This window comes from Erythrolamprus reginae, chromosome 2 (assembly GCF_031021105.1).
Source record: "Erythrolamprus reginae isolate rEryReg1 chromosome 2, rEryReg1.hap1, whole genome shotgun sequence".
Taxonomy (NCBI): domain Eukaryota; kingdom Metazoa; phylum Chordata; class Lepidosauria; order Squamata; family Dipsadidae; genus Erythrolamprus; species Erythrolamprus reginae.
In genome coordinates, this window is record NC_091951.1 from 295,453,143 (window position 1) to 295,479,226 (window position 26,084).

Consider the following 26,084-nt stretch of genomic DNA (forward strand, 5'->3'; position numbering starts at 1 on the left):
TGACGAGCAGAATCCGAGACCAAGCTACAAGAAATAAACTAGAATCACTCTATAATATGTAGACAGATATATTGCTCTTGGGTTAAGTGGATTAAAAAAGAAATACCCCCAATTTGGTGGTGGGGAATGTGTGTATGTCGGGGTGATGGGCACAATTCACATTTCACTATGCACTGTTTTATGTTGTGTGATTTTAAATTGTTAAAAATCAATAAATAAAATATTAAAAAAAAGAAAAGAAGCTGAAGTATTCATTGACAGGTGGGACATTATATCAGATAATTTTATGTACTATCGAAGACGGTGAAGTTCTAAGTTGTTTAGGCCCCAAATTTCAAGCCTAGTGGCATAAGGCATTTTATTCTGAGAAGAGGAGTGGATGACTCTTTTTGTGCAATATCTCTGGACTCGTTCAATATTATTAATGTCTAATATGCAGTCTGGGTTCCAGACAGATGAGCTGTATTCAAGAATTAGTCGAGCACACGTTTTGTATGCTCTGGTTAGTACAGTGTTCCCTCAATTTTCGTGGGGGATGCGTTCCGAGACCACCCGCGAAAGTTGAATTTCCGCGAAGTAGAGATGCGGAAGTAAATACACTATTTTTGGCTATGAACAGTATCACAAGCCTTCCCTTAACACTTTAAACCCCTAAATTGCAATTTTACATTCCCTTAGCAACAATTCAGATTATTACTCATCATGTTTATTTATTAAAGTTTATTTAAAAAAATATTTATTAATAAAGGCAGACGAAAGTTTGGCAATGACATATGACGTCATCGGGTGGGAAAATCCATGGTATAGGGAAAAAACCCGCAAAGTATTTTTTAATTAATATTTTTGAAAAACCGTGGTATAGACTTTCCGCGAAGTTCGAACCCGCAAAAATTGAGGGAACACTGTAGTTCAATATTACCAGAGGAGAAGCTACGCAAGATTAGGTTAATAACTTTTAATGCCTTTTTGGCAATGCTGTTACAGTGAGCTCTGGCACTTAGATAATTCGAGATGAGTACTCCAAGGTCCTAGACCAAGTGAGGGTTGTCTATGAGGTCTATCCACCCAGATTAAACTTTGTATTTTGATTTTTTTTGCCAATGTGTAAAAGAGAGCATTTGTTGGTTGAGATTTGGAATTGCTAATTGTTTGACCATTCAAATAGATCGTCATGGGAAAATCCATATGGTTGCTAGGAGTTGAAAACAATTCAATGGCACATAAGTAACGATTTTCCAATGGATATTATCTGCTCAGTGCAGATGTTTCAGGTTGGGACATTCCAAATTTTTCCCCATGTGAAATTTAAGGAAATGCAAAAACATCTTGTTTTTTAATAGCGGCACCATTTCTAGGAATCATCCTTTTACAATAGTCTGGATAACCTCCATATCCTTTGAAAGCTGACCTGTTTAGAAAGACTTTTAATTAGCATGCATGCCCATTATAATTTAACTTGATTATAGTAAATTTTAAAGGACTTGTCAGCTTTAAGAATTATATTTTAACTATGTGTTGGACAATTAATTTGATTTTTATTATAATCTCTCATAAATGTGGCAGTAATGTAAATCAATACATTTGTCATTCCAGGGAACACTAGTCACTGGGAAAAAGAGGAATACAAGTTTCAAAAAATAATAAATGTGGAGGATTCAATATCTTTGCTTAAGATTGAAGAGAAGAAAGGGTTCAGTAGAATGCTCAAGTGATATGAAATCGATGGAAACTTTTTCTAGTTAGTTAACATTTTGTCCTGTTTACATTATGGTCCCAGACAACAAAGAGTCTGATACTTAACAATGTTTTTCCATCTTGGCAATTTTAAGATGTGTGGACTTCAACTCTCAGAATTCTCCAATCATCATAGGAGATGAAAAATATTGAACTAGAAATTAATTATGGCCATTTGGAGGACTAATATATGCATAAGCAGTAGTTTCATGTTACTGAGCGCTAAAATGCTTTCTTTTACAATGATAATAATAAGGGTTATAATAGGAAAAACTGTCTTCTTTCAGGAAATGATTCAGGACTTATTGTAATGTTTTTGTCTAATTATGTTCTTCTTGAAAGCCTGAAAACTTGCATTCCTTTTAGAATAACTTTATTGTGGCAATAAACTTTATTTCTCATTGTGGTACTGAAGTTTCACAATCTCCAAGCAGCATATTATATGGGTGAGGTGGGGAGTGAGGGGACAGCCTGTCAAAGTCCCTAATAAGTTAGAGACAGCTTTATTAGCATTTCTATTTAGGCTTCCTATTATTCCCAGATACCTTCTTTGGGAATACTGTATTGCTATGCCCGTCTTGCTGATTGAGTCTATTCTTGAACTACTCAATAACAACCTTTATCAAGGCAATGCACAATTGGATTTTTGAAGTACCTTAGTATTTTCAAACTTGACAACTTTAAGATGTTGGCAATTTTAGAAATTCTTGGAGTTGAAGCCCATACATCTTAAAAACATCAAATTTGAAATCATCTTTGAAAGATTGCTTTAGTTAGACAAATCTTAAATCAGTCTGTAAAATCTTTGAAGGCAAATAGTTGATGCTTGTTAAAAGTAAATGTTTACCCTATCTAGTCAATGTTACATTCTAGGGGTGTACAGTATGTGCTCATCTCAGTTTCTTAGCCGAGGTAGCCAGCATTGTTTAAAGACATTCCTGCAGTTATGTAGCTATCATGACTGTATGCTGAGGCACATGGAACACTTATCTTCCCACCAAGTGCTGCTTATTTATCTATTTGCATTGGCATGCTTTTGAATTGCTAGGTTTTCAGGAACTGGGGCAGCTCACTCCATCACATGACAATGGGATCTTGAACTGGGGTCTCAGCTTTCCAGATAACAAGCTCAGCATCTTGAACCACTAAGTCAATGATTGTGAACCTATGGCACACACGTGCCATCTTTCTGGGGATGCCAGCATTTGGCCATTGCTTTTCTGAGTTCCGGTGTGCAGCTGATCTTAGTGAAGGCGAGAGCATTCGAAAATGAAAGAGCAGATTCCTGGCATGCATGCATGTGCCGGGAAGCCGAGCTTCCAGTTTCCAGCCGGTCTTCATACGCACATGCATACTAGAAACCAGAAGACCAGGTGACTGGTGCGCATGCACACACCAGAAACCAAAGGCACTCCAGAGAACTGCTCTTCCAGTTTTCAGCGGTCCCATGCATGCGCGTCAAGGAGCTGCTCTTCCAGTTTCTGGTGCTTCCCCACGTGCGCGCGTGTGTGCTCCAGTTCTGGCACTCAGTGCTGAAAAGATTCACCAATACTGTTCAAAGCCTTCATGCCCCTTTGATACTTGTTAGGATTTTTCTTTTCAGTAGTCTACCATTCCTGCTATCTTCATGTCATTTTGCAACAAAATGAAATATGATTTTTTTATAACCCAGAACATTTAAAAAAAATCTAATCTTGAAAGAGCTTGATGTTAATCAGTTTGTCCTCATATCTCAAACTGAACTTCTCCATTTAAGACTCATAATCTGCCTGGGGTCTTTCTGGAGTCGTAGTTACTGTTTAAAGGCCCAGAGGACCTTTCCACGGGTTCATCTTGTGCACAGGTTGTGCCCTTTCCTCAGTCAGAGGTATTCATACCCTAATTATTTGGTGAGTAGATTATTGCAATGCTCCTGGGTGGACCTGCCTTTGAAGACCACCCAGAAACTAGACCTGTTTCAAAATGCAGTGGTATGAGCAGTAAAGGGAACCTGTCGGTGTTTCCAATGTGTCATCTCTGCCACACCAGCTGCATTGGTTATTAACTGACTTCTTAGTGCAATTGTGCATTATGCTGGCTGGAGAATTCTTGGGAGTTTGAAGTTCACACATCTTAAAATTGTCAAAATTGAGAAATATTGCTCTCCTGATCAATTTTTATAGCAGAAGTATGTTCTGACAAATACTCAAGAGTTTATTCCAAAGTATTGAATAGGGCCTAATCCTTCCCAGATTTAATTCAATTCTTGGAGAATGAATCCCATTCAATACAATGCAGCTTAATGGCAAACTCTGAAGTCATATATCTACCCTGAAAATGGTTACAGTCTGTGGTTCCCTGAATTTGATAAGCCAAAAGAGCACTTAGTCTCTTTTTTTTGCTAAGAAATACTCTTACTGTAATGCATTCATTTCAACAAAATCAATTAGTGTACATCTTCAAGAGCTCTGCTGAGTCAGAGCCACTTTGTTCCAATATAGATTAGGTGAAGAATGAATAAAATGTTGCTTTTATAGTTAGATGCATGGTGTTAATACCCTTGCTGTATTTTGCTGATCAATACTATGGCTACTTGTTAAAGATACTGCAATATTATTGTATATTTTTGGTATATTTAGTTCAAAGAATGGAATATATCTATTTCCCAATAAATATACTCTCTGAGCCATTTTGATATACAGCATTAAGTTTCTAATTTAATTCAGTTTGTAGCAAATTGGATCTGTACCAAAATGACCTCTCCTTTTCTGGCAGTCGACTGTAATTTGACAGAGAATAGGAAAGAAAAAAAGTAGGAAATAATCAGAAAAAGAAAAAAAGGGTGGAATATGATGATGTAATCCTATATATCAAGCTGTGGTCCCACTCAGACAATGCATCCTCCAAAATGAGATTCAAAGAACATGCTTCTCAAAGAAAATACGCATGTTATTGAACCAATTATTGTTTTAGAAGATTACTGTAATCTGTTAATTAAAATGATGGCATGGTTTCAAATAACAGCAATGTGTACTGCACTATGCTAATGCCCTTCCAACTTTTGAGTTAAAATGGGTGAAGAATGGCACCTAGTCTAGAACGCAGACCACGTCACCGAGTAGCTCCATACTACCAACCTATCTGTATACAATGCCAGCTGCTTGGTTGTGCAGTTCAGTGTATGTTGTTCCTGCATGGATGTTATACCTCTGCCTCGAAGTGTTTGACTGCCTCTGAGGCCTCTCTGCATAGCCAGCATCTTGGGTCCCGTCTAATGTGGTAGATCCCTCTTCCTATGAATTTGGTGCTTAGTACCTGTTCTTGTGCTGTTGTTATGATCAGTGCTGTTTTATAATCCATCTTTTTCCTGCCACTGGTAGGATTTCCCAGTGTCTGCCATCTCAGGTTTCTGTCCATTGTATATGCCATGCAGGGTCTTGTCTTGCCATAACTTGAAGTGCTTGATCTTTCTCCCACATCATCTGCTGCCTCAAGCATTGTCTCAGCAATTCATTATTGGTGTGTATTTGCAAGGAATGTTGACATTTTATGATGAGCCTCAAAGGTGCTTTTCCCAAATGGAACTGGGCTTTGTTGTTTTTCTTTGACAATGTCTAGCTTCTTATCCAAGAAGGTTGTTCAGAACTGAATAAGCTTCTTCGATGAGAAGCTAAACATTTTCAACTTTGGGAAAAGCACTTTGGGGCAACCAGGATCTTGATGATTGACAATCTCCGTGATGAGCTCATTTTATATTTAAGAGTGGAGGCATATACTGTATTTGTCCTAGTGCTTCCCTGCAATTATGGGAGTCTGCTTTTTGTTGTTGTTTAACTGAGTTTTGTTTCTTTGGTTGTGTGAGGAATTCACCATCTGGCTTGTCATCTGAGCCTGGCATTGTGGGCGGAGTGTGTATGACTGGCCCTAAATCATCCAGTTGGCATTTCTAGTCTGCTAATAAAAATAAAAATGTTATCACCTGTTAGTTTCTAAATTATTTTTAATTCACTAATTTTATTTTCTTTAAACAATGGTGAAATCACTTTTGGTTATGCTTGTGATGGGAACTTTAAGGCTTATGGACTTCAACACCCAGAATTTACCAGTCATATGCTGCCTGAAGAATTCTGGGAGTTGAAGTCCACATGTCTTAAAGTTGCCAAGTTTGAAGATCTCTGCCTTAAAGATATCTGACTGCTGCAAAAATGTAGCCAAACATGATTTTTGCTTTTATTTACAGTATACACATCATTTGACTTCATTCTGTGTCTGGTTCAAGGTCAGATAGCTTTCCTTTGATTAGACAGATAGCAGGGTATGGATTAACAATGGACAGGATATCTTTTACATTGCCATAGTTTTTGCTGACTCAGATGGAAATCAACCTGATAGTGATGTATGGCCCTAGATTTTGAGTAGTGGGGAGGAAGCCTGACACAGGAAAAGAAAAATGATTTTAAACAAAGCTTTAGGTCAGATTCTTTGTTTTAACCACTTTTTTTTAAAGAAAGTGAATCAAATACATTTGATATAAAGAGAATTAATCTGAAGATATTTACTTCCCCAAGTTTTGTCTAGTCAGATGGAAGACTGGTTTCTACCTGCAACTTCCCACTACAGCGATCCCTCGATTATCGCGAGGGTTCCGTTCCAAGACCCCTCGCGATAATCGATTTTTCGCGATGTAGGGTTGCGGAAGTAAAAACACCATCTGCACATGCGCGCCCTTTTTCATGGCCGCGCATGCGCAGATGGTGGAGTTTGCGTGGGTGGCGGGGAAGACCCAGGGAAGGTTCCTTCGGCCGCCCAGCAGCTGATCTGCTCGGCAGCGCAGCAGCAGCGAGCAGACGAAGATCGGGGTTTCCCCGCCGCCCACGCAAAGGGGAAACCTCGATTCGGCTCCTCGCTGCTGCCACTCTGCTGAGCAGATCAGCTGCTGGGCGGCCGAAGGAACCTTCCCTGGGTCTTCCCCGCTGATGCCCCCGCTTGCCCGCCCGCCGCCCGCCAGCAAGAGGGGGAGAGATAGAGAAAGAGAGAGAAGGAAAGAAAGAAATGAGAGAGGGAGGAAGAGAGTGTGAGAGAGGAAGAAGCAAGATACAGAAAGAGAGAGAGAAAGAAAGATGAGAAAGGAAGGAAGAGAGTGACGTCATCGGGTGGGAAAAATCGCGATATAGCGTTTCGCGAAGAACGAGATCGCGAAAATCGAGGGATCACTGTATATCAGTTCCTAGCAATACAAACCAGTGTTTCCCAACTCCCCAAATTCATCAGTTAGTTCTAATGCCTCAGGAATATGGGAACTGAAGTCCACACGTTAAAATTGCTAAGGCTGAGAAACACCAGTATATGTAGTATGCACCATTGCCTTCAGGCAGTGAAGATGTCTTTGCCCCTCTTTAAAATCCCTCTTAAAGTGTGGGAAGTCCTAAACATTTTGTAATAAATCTTCTCCAATAAGTGGTATTTCAGTGGGGAAGTATATTTTGTCTCTTTCACCAAGTTCACACATTGCACCAAGCTATAATGTGGTTTGACATAGATTTAGTGTATTTGTAAATCATAGCTTTAGGCCAACATAAACCCACAGCCACTGGGTGCCTGGCAGTCATTCTCAACCCAACCTTCCTTATAAATTGTTTTATGGAGAAAAATAGGTTTTGGATGGAGTTTAAATATATTTAAAGGCCAAATGCACATTGCACAAACTTGTGCAACTACCGTATTAAGAGTAAAACTACATGCAGCAAATGTGTTCCAGTTAGTTATCAAATCACGAGTAAAGCAGATATTTTATTTTCAGAGTTAATTCCCCCAGTTTAATGTAATTCTTAAATTCTTATATTAGGCTAGGCTAGAGAAACTCCTCATAAAGGAGTGACACTAAGACTAAAGAAACAAGAAAAAAAAACCCCTAGGCCTGCAAAGGTTAACTACTGTAATCTGTGCCAATTCTCATAATTTGCTTTAGAAAAGTCTAATACTGTAAATTGAATTTTTTTTGAATAAATAAAGAAAGCATCAGCAAGTTAGGATTAGTGCTTTTTCCTGATTCTGTCCAAAGCAAAATTACACCGGTGCTTTGCATCAGAAAATTGTAAAATTAATTTAATGTGATTTATTATTATTATTATTATTATTATTATTATTATTATTATTATTATCATCATCATCATCATCATCATCATCATCATTGTTATTATTGTTGTTGTTATTGTTGTTATTATGCCGCCCCTTTTCGAAGACGACTTCCTGCAATGGTCGTTTCTATAATAAAACTCCAAACTAAAAACTTTGCCTTGAAAATATGGTGAAAACTGCGCTCTTTCCCTCTTTGCTGCTTCTTTCTAGTCTTTTTTGTCCGTTGAGACAAATCCAATTGCGCGCGGCCTTTGTTGCAACTGCCCTCACTGTTTTCCCCGGAGATTCCGTTAGGCTGGAAATGGGGTGGCAGCGATTTGGGTTCGAGCTCGACTTGAAAGGCATGGCCATCCCGACACTCTTCTTGAGAGGAGTTACTATGGTCGCCTCCTGCTTCCCACACGCGGATGGGTCAGGGAGGGAGCTGTTTCTTATGGGTTCCGCCCTCGCCCACTCCCTTTCTTGGAAAGAGAGACGGAGAGAAAACACCCTCACAGCGGCACAACAAAGGTGCCAGGTGGCGCTAACGCCCCGCCCCCCACATTGTGGCGTGGAGGCTGTTGCCAGGCAGGCCCCGCCCCTTCTGCCTTTGCCCCACCTCTTTCCCCCCCCCGCCCGCCCGCCCACCCGCCCGGTGCCGGAGTTTCCTAAGGGCAGCAGTGGCAGCTGCTGGGCGCCTCGTAGCCGCTTCGCGCGTGCTCTCTTGATCCCTTCCCTCGCGCCGCGCTGTCGGAAGGGGGAAGGGCGGACTCGACCGGTTCCGAGAGAGGGCGAGAGAACCGGACTCGCGCGCTCCCCCCCCTCTCCTCCCGGGCACCTTCGCCTCAACCGTCCGGGACCGAAAGCGGCGTCAGTGGTAGCGACGGATTCCAGGATGGAAGGAGACCGGCTGGAACCCGTCGTGAGTGTCCCTGAGAGGGAAAATTTGCAGGCTGAGGAGACGGGCAGGGTCCCCGCGAGGTTGGGGGTTTTGAGAGGGAAACGTGAGGGTCTGAGGGGGTCCCACACACACCTCTGGGGCTTCACTGTTGGCTTCCTCCCGACCGTGGGGAGGAAGAGAGCCCGATCACGGCAGGCTTGGCTCCCTTCTGTTTCTCCCCCCGTGGCTCGGCTGCAAAAGCAGAACTCTCGGGCAGCCTTTTCCGCTCCCTTCTCCGAAATGATTGTGGGTGGTTGCCTTTTTCAGCAGCCGGTTTGCCAAATAGCCTTCTCACCGTCCTTCGCTTGAAGGCTGACTCTTCTTCCAACCTTGTTTGCTTTAAGTAAGGGGTGTTTCCTCGCTAAAGCTTTGTGCAAACTCATAGTTGGGACTCTATCCCAAGGAGGCACTTCAGCTGTTTCAGTCTTTAGTGGTGACTTCTTTCAGATCGTTGAGGAAATGTCTGCATTGTTGCAGTTGTGGTAGGAACACTTTATTGGCGCTTGCCTAAGAGATCAAGTGAGTATATCCATCCTTCATATTCTCTTGATCTAGGCTGGGTAGATGCAGTCCATCTTTCAGCTTTTCACCCTGTGTTAGTATTAACTAGAGAGGGTTAGTCATTTGGCCATGTGTGTGTGTGTGTGTGTATGTATATATGTGTATGTATACATACATACATACATACATACTGTACATACATACATACATACATACGTATGTATATGTAGATTGCTGTGAGTTCGGGTTTTTTCTAATATTTTGAGTGTCTGAGTATCTTTGCAATGTTTGGGCAAAATCACATTTGGCATTTTAAGGCTGAAGTTATTGGCTTCGTGCTGCTCTAAGTTATGGCTTGACCATATTCAGTATTTTGAATATTTGAGTATTTTGGCCATACTCAGAGCAGCACGAAGCCAATAACTTCAGCCTGAAGATGGTGAATGTAATTTTGCCGAAACGTCGCAAAGACACTCAAAATATTACATGGGGGAAAAACCTGAACTCATAACAATCTACATATATATATATACCCATGAAAATTTACGAATATATATATACATATATATAACAAAATAGCAGGTATTAATATAAACATAAAAGCAATGTGGGTACAGGTAAAGTAGGACAATAGGACAGTAAGACATGGATGGTAGGCGAATGGTGCGCTTATGCACATCCCTTTACAGACCTCTTAGATGTGGGGTGAGTTTGACTGTAGACAGTCTAAGGTTAAAACTTTTGGGGTTTGGGGAAGAAACCACAGAGGCAGGTAAAGCATTCCAGGCATTGATCACTCTATTGCTAAAGTCATCTTTTCTGCAGTCGAGTTTGGAGCAGTTTATATTGAGTTTGTGCAATTGCCTTGCACAGGCAAACAAAATGATTTAAGCCTTGTTTTCTTATTCTCAACCTTTCTAATGCCCCTTAATACAGTTCCTCATGTTGTGGTGACCCCCAACCAAAATTCTACGCCAATTCTCCCAACAGAGCTTTAAGCTGATTGGCAGGAAGGTCAGAGGGATACCCTCACTGTAAATGCCTGATTGATTGAATTGTAAAAGTATGTTCCAAGGTGCCAGAATAGAAGCTTTAGTTCCTAACACCATGGGAAATTTGTCTTTTCCCATGGTCTTAGGCAATCCCTGTGAAACAGTCGTTTGACCCCCAAAGGGGTCCCGACCCCCAGGTTGAGAACCACTGTTCTAAAGCATGCATGCAGCAAAGTAAATGAATATATGCAAAGGCGCTTGGGAAATGAGAGGGAAATTAAGGCAAAAGAAGGCTAGGTTCCACATTGTTATTCAAATTTTATTTACATTACTGCAGCTGTATCCAGTTCTCTCAAAGATAACCAATGCAAATCAGAATATTGGACTACACACTCTAATCTGCATGAAACCAGGATGTAGGAAACTGAAGTCAAAGTTGTTATTGGTAAACAAACTGAATTTGGGGAAAAAACAGTCACCTGGATTAGTGAACTCAAAGATAATACCTAGTTGTTCACTGCAACTCCTTCAGGACTCTTTGTTCCAAAATTGCTTTTGTAAAAACAGTCTGTACAATAGTTTTTCAGTCTGTAATGATTATGCTTCATTTAATTTATTTTCATCATATGTAGGGGTTCCTTGAAACTTCTAATGAATAATTTTCCAGAATTAGTAGATAGAAAAGATATTGGATTGTTGATGGTATCTTAGATCAAGTCTTCAAGTAATTTATCAGAGCAAATTTTTATAAATTTTGAAAAGCATAAATAAGCATGTCTTGAACCACCATAAAGGCCACAACAAAATGTATCAAAAGTCAGTACAATTTTTCTGAGAACAGTTTTCCATTGTAATATCATGTGTCTCAAATAGCATTCTGGAGGAGTGATCCAGATTGGATATTGCTCCCAGTGGTCTAGAATGATTCAGAGTGAATAAAAAATTCTCCCTGTCTGCAATATCCTTTCTCATTCTGGGATATGATTTCAAAAATTCAGTTGAAAGAAAGATGAAATAGCTTCATATTCAAACCTAAAACCGAAGATGGAAAAATCACCACTTGGTCATCTCCATTAGATGATACATTTGACATTGAATGTTGGTGGTTCAGCTCTATAGCGTACAAAATAGATTTTAAAAAGACAGATTATTGCATCTTCCAAAGTGAAAGATAACTCATTGGTCAAGGAAAACTTTATAAAGTCCAATGTTTAACTCATTTTGTTTGCTTTTATCATTTAGGATATAAATGTTAACTCTTAATTTGCAAACAACTTTTGCAAACAATATTGTCAAGCTAGAGAAAGTAAAAGGGAGAGTCAATACCAACAGTCACTGTTAGCGAATCTTTTTGCCACCGGGTCCCCAAATGGGAGCGTGTGTGCGTGTATAGAAAACCAGAAAAGCAGCTGCCTGGGGTACATGCGTGCGCCAGGTAGATGATCTTCTGGTTTCTAGCATGCATATGTGCACTGGGCAGCTGGTCTTGTGCACCAGAACCAGAAGACCAGGTGTCTGGCGTGCATATGCACACCAGAAACTGGAAGAGCAGCTGCCCAGCAGATGCATCCACCCCAGGTGGATGCTCTTCTGCTTTCTGGTGTTCCTGCATGTGTGAAGTCCAGCCGGCAGGGCCACTGGAACCCAGAAGAGCAATGGACAACAGCTGGCATGCCCAGAGAGGTGGCTCTGTATGCCACTTCTGGCACACATGCTACCATCATGGCCATATGTCTTTAAGAAATGTTGATTTAAATTAGTGGGAGATGATGTTTAAACAGTGAAAATAACACTCAATTTTATTGAGTGAATTCAGTAAATAAATGAAGAGATGGTGGTTTGTTTATATATATTGTTTATGTCAGAGCAAATACACTGCTCAAAAAAAATAAAGGGAGCACTCAAATAACACATCCTAGATTTGAATGAATGAAATATTCTCATTGAATACTTGGAGTTATATTCTGTTGTTTAAGTGTTCCCTTTACTTTTGTGAGCAGTGTATGTTTTGTGGTACTTCAAAATTCCTTTGAGAAAATGATTACAACAAAAATGGATAAGTGGAAAGTGATTTTTCTCTCTCTTGGAGACTGAAAAATGACTATTTGAAATTTTTGGTTGCTGAGTTTGCAAATTGATATTCCCAAAAGGCGAAGTACTAAATGTTGCAGAATACATCTCCTGATTCATTCAACCAGCTTATAACTTATTCTGACTGAACTGTAACTGGAACAAGTATCTTTTCTATCCATGTACTTTCTTGTTCAGAATCCTTTTGGAAAGGAGGCAAAGAAAATTGTCATATATTTACATATGTGTATTTATAGCACAGGTGCTTCAGTCTATGTACTATTTTTAGAACTAGAAAATAAATAAATTGGATAGGACTTGCAATTTTTTGTTAAATATTTAAGCTAAAATAGATTTCTAACATTAAATGATGTCTAAAGTGGTTTGAAAAACTCTTAAGGTTTTTACTGCCATACCATGGTATCAATGTGGAAGTGCAACTCTCAGAATCAAACATATTGTTTTTGGCATTTATTTTCTCAATAGTGTTATATTTATTTATTTTTTCTACAGCAGGTAAAAAAATATAATGTAAAAATAATTTATCATTTATAGATTATCACTGGTTTGTTTTCAACTCCTTTATTTATTAAACTTTTATGCCGCCCAGATGGCCTAGGGACAGCTGTTGGTGATTTACAGTCAATAAATACAACAAGATTAAACATTAGAACAATAAACAGAACACCAAAATCAAATTCAAATTGACACAGATCCGGGTCTTCAGGTCTATTTGAGTGCATGCAGATCTCATCTTCCAGACAGGAGTCACAGCAGAAAAGACTTTTCTCCTGAACCCCACCAGCTGGAATTGATTAATTGGCAGGGTCCTAATGCCCCTTCTGCCAGTGTGGGTGGGGAAGGCCAATCCTATTGGAACTAGATGATTCCTCAGATAACCTGGACCAGGGGTGGGCAATTAATTTTGCCATGGGGCCGCATGAGAAATTGGGATGGTTTTAGGGGGCTGGACTTTAATTATTTTTTATATTTAGATATATTGTTTTAGGAATTGCTGATCTGTTTTAATAAAGTTATAAGTATTGATTATAATAAGTTATGTAGTAGGTGATACTGATTTGGATTAATGCATAAATGGAATTGAACTTAGAATTGTTGGGGAGATTAATGATGTTAATGACTTTTAATTGATTGAAAATAGAGAATATTTAGAATTTTTCCTTTTTTTCTTTTCTCAAATTGACGGAAATTTAAGATTAATAATTAAGTAAGAAATGTAGATAAGTATTAATTGGCTAAATGTTAGATGGGTTGAAATAATTTTTAAATTTGGGATTAGGTGAATGTGCTATTTAGGGAAGAAGTCTGAAATTCATATATGTTTATGTTTTGTTTTTAATTTTGTTAACATCTGATTGGCTATACAAGGTTTTATTGGTTTATAGAAAAATATATATGCACTTTGGCATAATGGTTAATAAGTTAGAAATATAACTGGTGTACTTTTTGAAGGAACATTAAGGAGGGAACTTAATTAAAAGAAAATAACTAGATGACAAAATTAGAAAAAAAAAACTTTTGCAACTCTTTTGATGATTGATATTAGTTACTAACAAAATACCGCATTTTATTCATGGAAAATTAGATGACACATTGTATTGTTTGAAAGTATGTTGAGAGAAAAATAAAAAAAAATTACCCCCCCCAAAAAAGTCCTTCCTTCCTCTGTACCTCCATTCATTTCATTCTTCCTTCCTTCTTTCCTTCCTTCCTTCCCTCCCTCCTGTCCACTTCTGTTTCCCTCCATCTCTTTCCCTTTTCTTTCTCTCTCTCTCTTTTCCCTCTTTCCCCTCTCATTCTTTCCCTCCAGGTCTCTCTCATTTCTGTGTATTTCTCCCCCCCCCCTTCTCATTTGTTTCTCCTCCCTTTTTGCTCTCATTTCTCTCACCTTAATTTCCGGTGGGGGGTGCGGCTGCGGTGACAGGCAAAGAGCCGTTTTCTTGCCTGGGTGGGGGGGAGGCTGAGTGCGAGCTTTAAAGAGAAAGGATGAGGGAGGCCGAGGCAAGAGCTCCGGTTTGGGAAGCGCCATCACCGGGCAACAGGAGCAATCGCCCCCTTTCCCCAAAAGAATACACACACACACGCACACACTCTTGGGGTGCTGCCCAAACCGGAACTCTTGCCTCGCCCTCCCTCCACCTTTTTCTTTAAAGCTCACGGCGGAGTGCTTAGCTTCCTCCCCCTCCCCGCATATGGCGGGGCGCAGAAGTTCGCCCTGAGGCAGATCAGCTGTCGGGTGGGAGAAACTGCCGGCTCCACTGTGCCGGGGTGGAAAACCCCGTGCTTTGCCTGTGCGGCCACAGATAGCAGGCGGGCCGGTCACAGACAGCAGGTGGGCTGGATGCGGCCTAGGGGCCGCCCCTTGCCCAGGTCTGACCTGGACCCATGCCATGAAAGATTTTAAAAGATGAGAATACCTTGAATTAGGTCCAGTAGCAAACTGGCAACCAATGCAGTTCATAGTGGTATAACATGGGCCACTCCAGGAGCACCAAGGACTGTATGTTTGGATGCATTTTACTTGAATTGTGAGTTCCAGATACTCCTTAAGAGGATAGAGTGGTTTTCGGTAGTGCAAGTATGAGATGAACAAGGCTTGAGTGACTGAGTGTAGGGGCTCCTGATTCAGGAAAGAGCACATATGATGCCTAAGATGAAACTGTCCAAAGGCTTTTCTAGCCATGACTGACACCAGTTCTTTAAGCAGGAATTGTGAGTCCAGGAGGATCCCCAAGTTGCACATTAGGGCACTGTACTCCCATCCACAACTAAAGATGTTAAAAATCCTGGATCTTTATGTTCCACATACCCAAAGCCACTTGGTCTTACCAGGGTTCATCCAAAATCTGTTGTCCCCCATCCAAATCCTCACAGCTTCCAGGCACTGTGAGAGGGCGGCAGTAGCTTCATTTGAATCACCAAGGATGGAGATATAAAATTGACTATCATCAGTGTACTGATGGTACCTCATTTATATGTTAAAAAGTAATGGAAGGAATACTGAGCCGTTCAGTATGCTACAAAGGAGAAGCTGGGAACTGGACCATTCACTCCCTATCAAAGTAGCCACAATTGTGCATTGGAAGATCTGCAAGAAATATCATTTGTCTGCAAGCAAGAACTTGTAGGACAATAAAATAAAGTAATAGAAAATGAAGAAGCTAAATTGCTTTGGGACTGTAGATTTCAAGCAGACAGGCAATCACTACATAATATCTCAGACTTAACAGTTGTCAATAAGAAAGACAAAAAAATCTGGATAGTGAATATGGCAATATCTAGAGGTAGTAGAATAGAATAGAAATAACAAAACGCAAAGACCTACAGATAGACTCTGGCAAAAAAAAGCAAATAGTAATAATTGGATGCAATCCCCAAATGAAGCACTGTGTGAACCATCAGCATTGACAATTCACTCTCAATCAATTGCAAAAAGTGGTTTGACTTTGAATATCTTATATCCTTTGACAATATCTGTAACACCATCAAATGTCAATCCATCCCAAGTCCTTGGAATGGAATCAGTGGGTAGACAAAAATGCCAAATTCAAGGTGAACTTCTGGATAATTGTGCAGTGAACCATAATCTTGGATCATTAAATCAGAGTAATTAAAATATAGTAAATTAAACCTAGAAAAAATAAAACAAATTTATATATGCTTAGTATATAATACTAAATATATTATACACATACTTTACACAGAGGTGAGTATGATTGCAATATTAACATTACAAATGAATTACAAAATAGCTCTATTGCTTTTTGTTATATAATTTAATTACTTTTCCTTTTTTTCTTTCAATTTAGCCATGCTGTAGTTATATATTTAAATATATACATCATGTTTTTTTCAGAGCATTTTCTTTGTTCAAAGTAAATTTTCACTAAACTCAAGAAATCAGCCTTCCTTCCAAGGCTGTTAATAAACCTCCATATTGGTTGGAGCCATATCCTCTACTTTATTTGGTCATATTTTATAAATTCTTTTCTATTTCAATTTTGATGGCTTTTAACCTCTCAGAATGGTTATATTTAGTTATTAATCTTGCTGTGTTTAGTTATTGTATGAACAATTGTTTATAATGGAAATTATACGTTATCTGGATTACTGAATGTGAAAATCGCTACAACATGCAATATTTATATTTTAATTTATTTTAAATTACCTAACTGAAATAATATTATGTTATGTTAATGTTATGTTTTTTAAACTTTCTGTAGCCATCAGGGTACTACTTATCAATTTTTCATTTCTTTTTGTTTATAGGTTACCATTAAGAATATTGAACGAGAACTCATCTGCCCAGCATGCAAGGAGTTATTTACCCATCCACTTATTCTCCCTTGTCAACATAGTATCTGCCACAAATGTGTAAAAGAAATTCTATACTTAACATTTGAAGATTCGTTCAATGATGCTGCCTCAGAAACTTCCAATCATAGTAGCCCACGCAGTAGAATGAATTCCCCAAGCTTGGATAGAATTGACAGGGTTAATAGATCAGGTATGTAAACAAAGGTTTTAAAAATTATTCTTAAAGTAATATGGTAATTTACAAAACAATAACCTTGATAAAACCATATCAAAATACAATAAAAAAAACATGTCATGATAGCTACATCCAGCTAGGTCAAAGAGTCAAAATGCTTGAGCAATAGATAAGTTTTCGATCTAACATTACAAATGATATACCGTATTTTTGGGAGTACAAGACGCTTCAAAGTATAAGACACGCCTAGCTTTTGTGGAGTAAACCAAGAAAAAAAATCTGCCTCTGCCTCCCAGCAATCTGCCTCCTTGCAGCAAACAGCCTGTTTCAATTTCAGTACAATGTGATTAGCAGAAGCAGCTGATTGTTGGTTGGATTAGCCTCCCAATGATCATCTGCTTCAGGCCGCAGGGATTTCCATAATCTATTGCCTCCTCCTCATACCCCACTTTCAGCCTCTGCATCCAGTTTTCAGCATCTACATGTCCTGTTTTTGGCCTCAGCCCACCCCATTTTCCACCTGTTCCAGGCAGCAGGGATCGGAATGGGCAGAAAATAGTGTGCGCGGAGGCCAAAAATGGGACACGGAGGCTAAAAATGCGGTGCACGGAAGCAGCAATAGGCAATGGCAATTCCTGCAGCCTGAAACAGGTGATGGTTGGGAGGCCGATCCCATTGACAATCAGCTGCTTGTGCTAATCGGGCTGTAGTAAAGCTGAAACAGGCTGTTTGCTGCAAGGAGGCAAATTGCTGGGAAGCAGAGGCCAAAGGCTGGGGGAGGGTGAGTGGGGCTATATTTGGTGTATAAAAAGCATCCAAATTTTCATCTTTTGGGGGGAGGATGCATCTTATACTCTGAAAAATACGGCACCATGCATTATTAAATAACCAATGAATCAAAAAAATGCAGAATGCTTTCTTGCTATGTTGCCAAGATGGAGTTAGCATATTAATGTTCCAATAAATAGGTATCATAAATTCATGTGTCTATGCACATACATGTAACATGATCAAATTAGTGGTCTTCAGCCTTTAGAGTAGAGCATCAAGCAGGAATCAGTACAAAAATATGGCATATTCTTAGAAAAGTGAAGATGCATATAAGGTGGTACCTCTACCTAAAAACACATCTACTTAAGAACTTTTCTAGAGAAGAACTGCATGTTCAAGATTTTTTTGCCTCTTCTTAAGAATTATTTTCTATTTAAGAACCTGAGCCTGAAAAGATTTCCTAGGAAATTTGAGAGTGGCACAAAGGCCCGGCCTGTTTCCTGCCATTCCCCCTTTAATCCCGGCCATTTCGGGCTTTTCTGGGCTGTCATAGAAGCCTTTCAGTGGCGCTTAAGGAGGCATTGGCAGTCCAGAGTGAACGAAGCATTTTCCTTTATCTGGGCGCTTGGAGAGCGAATAAACCATTTCGCTGTGATGACTCCCTCATGCTGCCTCCCATACATCCAGCGCGAGGTTGCCTCCCAGAGTGTCTGTGGCGGAAAGGCAAAAGAGGTCCTTCCCCCCCCCCCCCCCCCCGGCCAGATCAACTCAGCTTTAGCCAAACGGAGGAGTAACCACAGTGAAGGAAGGGCGCTGGCTACAAAGCGAGTGAGCGAGAGGAGAGGGGAGCCCTTCAGCATGGGAAGGAAGAGGAAGCAGGTAGCAGCAGCAGCAGCAGCTGCCTTCCAGAGTGGGAGGTTCCCCCCTCTTGCCCGCCTGGGTTTTTCTCTCTGGTGCAGTGTATGGGAGGCAGCCTCATGCCGGGTGTATAGGAGATGTGTGTTCCTCCTTGCTGCCTCAGAGTCCCTCTTTTTTTTTTTAAGCCTTAAAGTTTTGAATTTTTTTTATTCCCCTCAACTTCTTCTTTCTGCAGTGACTGTCCTCCTCCTCTTCCTCCTCCTCCTCCCACCCAAATTCCGAGCTTTTGTTTATTTCCTAATGGGTTTGCATGCATTATTTGCTTTTACATTGATTCCTATGGGAAAAATTGCTTCTACTTACAAACTTTTCTACTTAAGAACCTGGTCACGGAATGAATTAAGTTCTTAAGTAATTGTTTACCTGAATATAATGCTTGATTCTTCATAGTATATGCATCTTCACTTTTCTAAGAATATGCCATATTTTTGTACTGATTCAATTTACAGATGCTTGCATTCTGCATAAAGTTACTAAATTAATGCAGTCCAAGGAAGCGTGGCTGAGATAATTTCTCTACTTCTTTCTCTATTGTATTAGATTTCATTTGCATTTATGATGATGGGATTCTTCACAAATACAGCCAAACGTGGGAATTTTTTTCATCAGCCTGGCAACTATTTAGTTCACAACTGTTAATTTTGACTAGAAGTTGCTGACTAGTGTCTTAGGGCAGAGGTCATGTGCATCACATATTTCCTTTTTCCTTTAAATGTGGATTTGTAGAGTATGAATCTATGATATTTTAAATATAAAACATATGCATTGGTGATCGAGTTATGGTCATTTTCATGTTACTGCAGTCTTTTTTTTGGTCAAACATGATAGATTGTTATCAACTAATGCGTCTTTAAATCATTTTCAATAGATTATCAACATTTTTTGATTCTCAATAATTTTAGCAATTGTAATTAGAATTGAAAATTAAAATTAATGAGATGCATAGCCTTCTACTGAACATGTAAAATATAGATATTAACTGGTTGTCTTCAACATAGAGTTCATAAGTTCTAGTACCAAATTCCCTCATTTTAGACATTGAAAAATTAGTTAATACAGATTCAATAAGGTTCATATTGCCTTAATTGAGTAGAGAGAGTCCAATGATCCAATGATTTATGGCCATTTGCAGTGTCACCTGACTGCAACATTTTTGCTGAAAAAAATGGCATTTACTTGTGGTTTTTAGCAAAAATGTTCCATAGCAAACAATGGATTAACAAAGACAGTTACTTAGGAACCACAACAGTGTTTCAACAGCTGCCTAAGAAAAGTCATAAAAGTGAGTCTAGTCACATGGTGACCTGCGTTATGACCATCATGACTTACATAATGGGGAGGCTGCCGAGGACTACCTGTAATTGATGTTTGCAAACTAACCTGTAATTTTTTTTTGGTCTAAAAATTTAGAGAGATTGTGATATTGGTATTAAAGAAGCACAGAAGTGAGGTTAAGAATTTGGATTACTCAGATTAAGTTGATGTATGTTTGATTAGATTTTTTTTAATGTCACATTTTAAGAAAAGTATAAAGTATGTTCTAATTATAATTCTACCTTTCAGATATAAATGGTAATATACATTTTCTTCTTGCCTGTGATACTTTCTTATTCAAATGTCAATCCCATTATTCATCAGTGGAATTTTCAAATAAATGTGCACGGCTTAAATTTAACCAAGTTGCTGTTGTGAAATGCTATGATATCTCCAGCATAACACTGTAAACCAGTGGTATGTAAACCACTGTAAACAAGAATCATTCCTTTTCAGCTTCTAAAAATGCTTCTCTGTTCACTGTTTACAGCCTCACGGAGGCCTCATGGGTTGAGAGGTAGAAATGTTTATTTTTATATGGCTGTAGATAATACTTGGTAGAATATAGATCTAATTATACTAGGTTTAGTATAATTATTTTAAGTATCAGTGGTCAAGTCCAAAATTATCAGTTGGAAATATTGCAAATGAAAATTACTTTCATTTAGCTAATTCATATAGAGCTCACTGGATTCAAATGGGCAATATTGCACTTTCATTAGATGACTTAAACATGCACTAAGCATTAACTTTTGAGGTAATAAATCATACTTTGAATTTTGGTATAGTAATTCTGATGCTACCAAGATGTTTTAAGTGAAAAATTTTGTTAGTTTTTATTGTTTGAGTTCTTTGACACAAATAAGTTTTGAAAAAGTATAGATGTCAGTTGCAAAATTTAAATTCACTAGTAAAAAGTTTTTTTATCACATTATGTTGTAAATGAAGAAAATAATGGTAAAAGAATAAATACTGTATTCCATAAACTGATTTTTGCTACCAGGTTCATATTTTCATTATTTTATGGAAAGAATAATATGAGATTATGCCTTATTTGTTAAAATTAATTTTTGTTAGCAGAATTAAATGCCTGAAAAGTATAAATGAAACCAAAAAAATCTTCCAATATGATGGTAATATATTTTAGATACCATTATTCTAATTAGATCTAATTACCTCTGTTAAAAATTCTTATTCCTAAAATGTGATTTAGGTCCCAGTTTTAGGTCCCAGTTAAATCTTTGCATTTCTCTAATAATCTTAAAACATATCAAAAGATAGGAAAGCCATTGTTGCTATAGGAAGAACATTGTTAATGTCAAAATATGAATCCAGTTGACTTAATTTTGCTGAGTGTTTTTTAAATACACCCCATGAACTGATTCTTCTTTTTTCATGTGATATGCTGGTGATACTCTTGATTGGAACTGTACAATAAATTAAGGATGTATTATCCCTTTTCTACTTTGTCATGTGGTAGTGTGAATTATTTGGGAATCTGTATATACAGTATATTGAATAAAATAATTTATCTCTCCCTGAGTAGTAGAAACTCTATTACATACATTCAGTGCATTGATAAAAATGACTTTTTGCCTTGCAGACACAGCTAATATATTAGCAATATCATGTAGAAGCAGAAAAAGGCAGTTGGAAATTTTTCTTAGACAACTGTTTTGTTAAATTGTGTATTTGTATAGGTAGAAGAAAATATAAAGAGTATGTGTAATTTTAAATGTGGAGCTACTTCTAGTGCTATGCAAAGGTGATGTTCATTGAAGGATATCTAGAATAATCTTAAATTCAATGCATATTCATAGGTGTCTTAAGAGTCCAGATACCAAGCTATTTAGTGGTTTAAAATTGAACTCAGTACCTTAATTGGAATATGAGAGGGACATGCTGAGTTCAGCCCAGCTGAAATTTTATGACCCTCTGGCTATATAGTGTAATAGACAAAGACAAATGATATACCTGAGGTCTGTATTAACTGTGTTGATACATTTAAATTGTTTTTAAATTCAAATGTGAATAAATCTTGCCCATACAAATAAAGATTTGCTACTACTACTAATAATGCCTGAATAGTATGATATTTGTGCAAATTAGGTAAATGCTATATACTACCTTAGTTTAAGCAAATATAAATAAGGAATTTGAAACGGGATAGAACATCTTAGATCTATTTGTAACAATTATCATCATCATCACATCACATGTTTTCATTATTGTTATTTTTATTTATAATTAAACATGATACAGTTCTAAGAATTTGGCTTCAGTGAAAATATTTGCTTCTATGGGCATTTCAAAAGCATGTTACTATCTAAATATTTCAAATGATACTATCTATACTTGACCACTGCACTTTAATTCATATGGTACATTTTATTTTTCATATATGTTCAATGTCAACTTGAATAATAATGACTTAAGTTACTTCCCTGCTTAATTTTCCAGCCTAAGTTTGCTTTTGTGGCATTACTTAACTGCATGTTGCATGCTGTCATGTTGTATGCTGTACAGTATTCTCTCCTGCTGTTTATATTTTAAAGAGTAAGATATTATTTTTAAATGACTCCCATTAACCTAATGGCACTTCTCAGTATATCAGTAGTGGTTTGTATTGTGAGTTATATTTTGTTTAGAACATATTGAATTTTAATTTTAAAAATGCATGTGTGTTATGCTTTTAGCATGTGTGATTTTTTTAGATTAAACCTCTCCCAACAATTTTTAAAAAAATGATCATTTGAAATTACAGTGATCTCTCGATTAGCGCGGGGGTTACGTTCCAAGACCTCCCGCGCTAATCGATTTCCGCGTTATAGTGGTGCGGAAGTAAAAAACACCATCTATGCATGCGTGCCATTTTTTTTCATGGCCGCACATGCGCAGATGGTGGAGTTTGCGTGTGGGCGGCGGGGAAGACCAAGGGAAGGTTCCTTCAGCCGCCCAACAGCTGATCTGCTCCGCAGCGCGGAAGCAGCGAGGAGCCGAAGATGGGGTAAAGGCAAAGGGGAAACCCCATCTTCGGCTCCTCGCTGCTGCCGCGCTGCGGAGCGGATCAGGTGTTGGGCGGCTGAAGGAACCTTCCCTTGGTCTTCCCGACACCCAGGCAAAGGGGAAACCCCAAGATCGCTTGCCGCTTGCCGCTTGCCGTATTGCAGCTTGGAGCCTTGCTTCGCCTCCTTCGCTGCAATACGGCAAGCGGCAAGCGATCTTGGGGTTTCCCCTTTGCCTGGGCGGCGCTGGGGCCATGCGGAGCCGCTCATCTAGGGGGGCGTGGACCGGCAAGGTGCCCTCCGCTCTCTCTCTTTCTCTCCCTGTTACCGGTGTGGTATAAGAGAGAGAAAGAAAGAGAAAGGAGGGCGACTTGCCAGTCCACGCCCCCCTGGATGAGCGGCCCCGCATGGCCCCAGTGCCGGACTCCGCCGTTGCCTCCGCCCTTGTTCGGCTCTGCAGCTGAGAGGCCACGTCCACCCCCTCCTCGGTGTCCCCGGCACCCAGCGTCCCCACGCCGCCTCCACCTCCCGGTAATGCGCCCGACCTCTGCCTCTCTCTTTCTCTCTCATATACCACGCCGGCAACAGGGAGAGAAAGAGAGAGAGAACTAGCGTGGACTTATAGAAACATAGAAACATAGAAGACTGATTATTATTTTGATTATTTTATTATTAATTATTTTTTAATTAATATTTTTTGAAAAACCGCGTTGCAGCGTTTCGCGCTAATCGAGACCGTGCTAATCGAGGGATCACTGTAGTTTATTGATAGACTGGTCTCGATTATTGCAAATTTTCATATGCACATAGTGCTAATCATTTTTCTAAAGCTTTCTTAGAAAATCACTTTATTTTTGATTCAGATGTTCTAAGTCTGAATAGTGCATAATAAATTATTTAGAAAATAATATTTTAATAAACGTCATTGTAATGTAATTAAGAATGAACACTTCTCCATATATTTTAGAATTATGTTCAAAAGTTTCTTTTTGTAAAAGGAAGCCCTATAATTTATTTTGCCTTTGCATTATGGTTTTCCAAAACAATACAGATATTTTGGTAAAGTGAATCTGAAAGACTATATGTAATATTTGAAAGTTGTCTAGATTTACTTAAACTCAGAGGAGGGATTTAATTTATTTTTACATAAAAGGTGAGAAAAATCAGCTTTTCTTTCTATAGAAATTTGTATAGGATTTTATGAGGGTTGTTGATCTCGCCGCTCCAAAAGAAAATTACTAATATTGGAGCATGTGACATGCATCTATTTGCATGTTTATGGGTGGGGGGAGCCCTGTTGTATGAGACAATTTTAATGACTGGTTAGCAAATTCTTGCAGTTTGAGAATGAAGTATAGTATTATTCCTTTGCTTTACAGGCTGATTTCTTTCTTTCCCTATTCCTGCTCCACAACAATATTGGGATCAGTTAAATACCTTATTAAAAACATGTGCAACAGATTGGGTTGGGAGACCCTAAACTGCAAAAGGCTATCGTGAGTTTCCACGTAAGGAAGGATCTCAACAAATCCTTCCAAATATGCAACCTTTCTCATTTAAATTATACTGTTTTCAATTATGGTTGTTACTATATTCTATGTGTATGTATTCATTCCAAAATTTTACACATGGACTGTCCATTTATAAAGCGTTTAGTGTAATTTTCTATGTTGCTAAGATTACATACTTCATTTTAGATGTTTAATAACAACTTGAAAAGTTGTTTAATAATAGTATTCCGTGACACTAATTTAGTATCTGCCTATGATATACCTTAATTTTTAAAAAATGCAATCCAGTATTTTAGCATTTCTTCGTCTCTTGAAAAGGTAAACCATGTTTAATTGCATTGTAATTAAGTAAGATCCTACCCTCTATGCAGGTTGGAGACGCAATTCATTGACTCCTAGGACAACCACCTTCCCTTGCCCAGGATGCCGGCATGATGTAGATCTTGGTGAACGTGGCATCAGTGGCCTATTTCGAAATGTCACCTTGGAAACTATTGTAGAACGGTACAGGCAGGCAGCGAGGGCAGCCACAGCTATTATGTGTGATCTATGTAAACCTCCAGCACAAGAATCCACAAAAAGCTGCATGGACTGTAGTGCAAGTTACTGCAACGAATGCTTCAAAATACACCATCCCTGGGGAACTTTAAAAGCCCAACATGAATATGTGGGACCAACCACCAATTTCAGACCTAAGGTAAGTGGAATTTTCCTTCAGTGTGCTTTCAATGACATAGAATTGAATGTATATGCATCTCTTTAAAACCAACTATTCATTAAATTTTGCTATGAAACAATTGCTTTAATAAAATGGTAACATTACCATTTACAGAACTGTTCGGTACGGAGACCATTGCTCTATGTCAGATCTAGCACTCATGTGTGCACTGGTCAGCTGATTTTCAGTCTTGAGGAAGGCCGTTTTGTCTCTGGAGGCTTCAGGGAAGCTTGCTGAAGCCCCAGAGCGCAAAATAACAGTCCAGTGAGCAAACTGGAAGTTCGGGGAAATGGGCTTCCAGTTTGCTCATTGTGCTGTTTTTTGCACTCTGGGACTTCGGGAAACTTCCATGAAGCCTCCAGAGTGTGAAAAATAACAAAACAGGCAAACTGGAAATCCATTTTTCCGAACTTCCGGTTTGCCAGTTTTTTCACCATCTCAGGAGGCCTGTGTGCATGCACGGGAAGGGTAGGGGATTGCACACTTGTGCGGAGGGTGCACATGTGTATGGAGTGGGAATGGGCGTGGGCATGTTTGTGTTGTGGGCACACAAACAAAAAATGATTCGCCATCACTACTAAGATGTTGATGAATGAAATGTACATAGTGTATGCAAAAGCTGCACTTTTAGGAAATGTACAGTTTAGAGTTATTACCAAGGCAGACTTAGGATAAGAAGCCTAGTTTTACTGTGTTTACCAAAAATAAGACAGGGACTTATATTTTTTTGAACCCCAAAATACGGCCTTGGCCTTATTATTGGGGGGGGGTATTATTTTGGGGGTGCAGTAGGTGGCGAGCGACTGGATGTCCCATCACCGCTGCCTTCCCTCCCCATTCTAGGTTATGGCGGAGCGGCTGGCCCGTCACCACTGCCTCATGGAGCAGGGCTCTGCAAGGCTTCTTGTGCTAATGCTTGCATGAATGCCAGGACTGCCGCGAGCTTCATCATATCAGCACAGCTGTGGTCCAGCTGTTGTTCATGCATGCAGTGGCACAAG

General features: G+C 39.1%; 1 protein-coding gene across 7 annotated transcripts in view; it reads left to right on the forward strand.

Moving 5' to 3' along the window:
• The window catches only part of TRIM36 (tripartite motif containing 36), a 57,211-nt gene that overhangs the window by 16,135 nt on the left and 14,992 nt on the right, over positions 1-26,084 (forward strand). For 4 of the 7 annotated variants that reach the window (XM_070742913.1, XM_070742914.1, XM_070742910.1 and 1 more), the window contains exons 2-3: positions 16,624-16,861; positions 24,737-25,062. In XM_070742913.1, coding sequence (XP_070599014.1) covers positions 16,816-16,861; positions 24,737-25,062 — 372 coding nt within the window. In that variant the 5' untranslated portion in view covers positions 16,624-16,815. Of the gene's footprint in view, positions 1-8,502; positions 8,753-9,250; positions 9,290-10,699; positions 10,709-16,623; positions 16,862-24,736; positions 25,063-26,084 lie in introns of those variants that run through there. The other 3 variants (XM_070742911.1, XM_070742915.1, XM_070742916.1) reach the window with 3 other exon arrangements.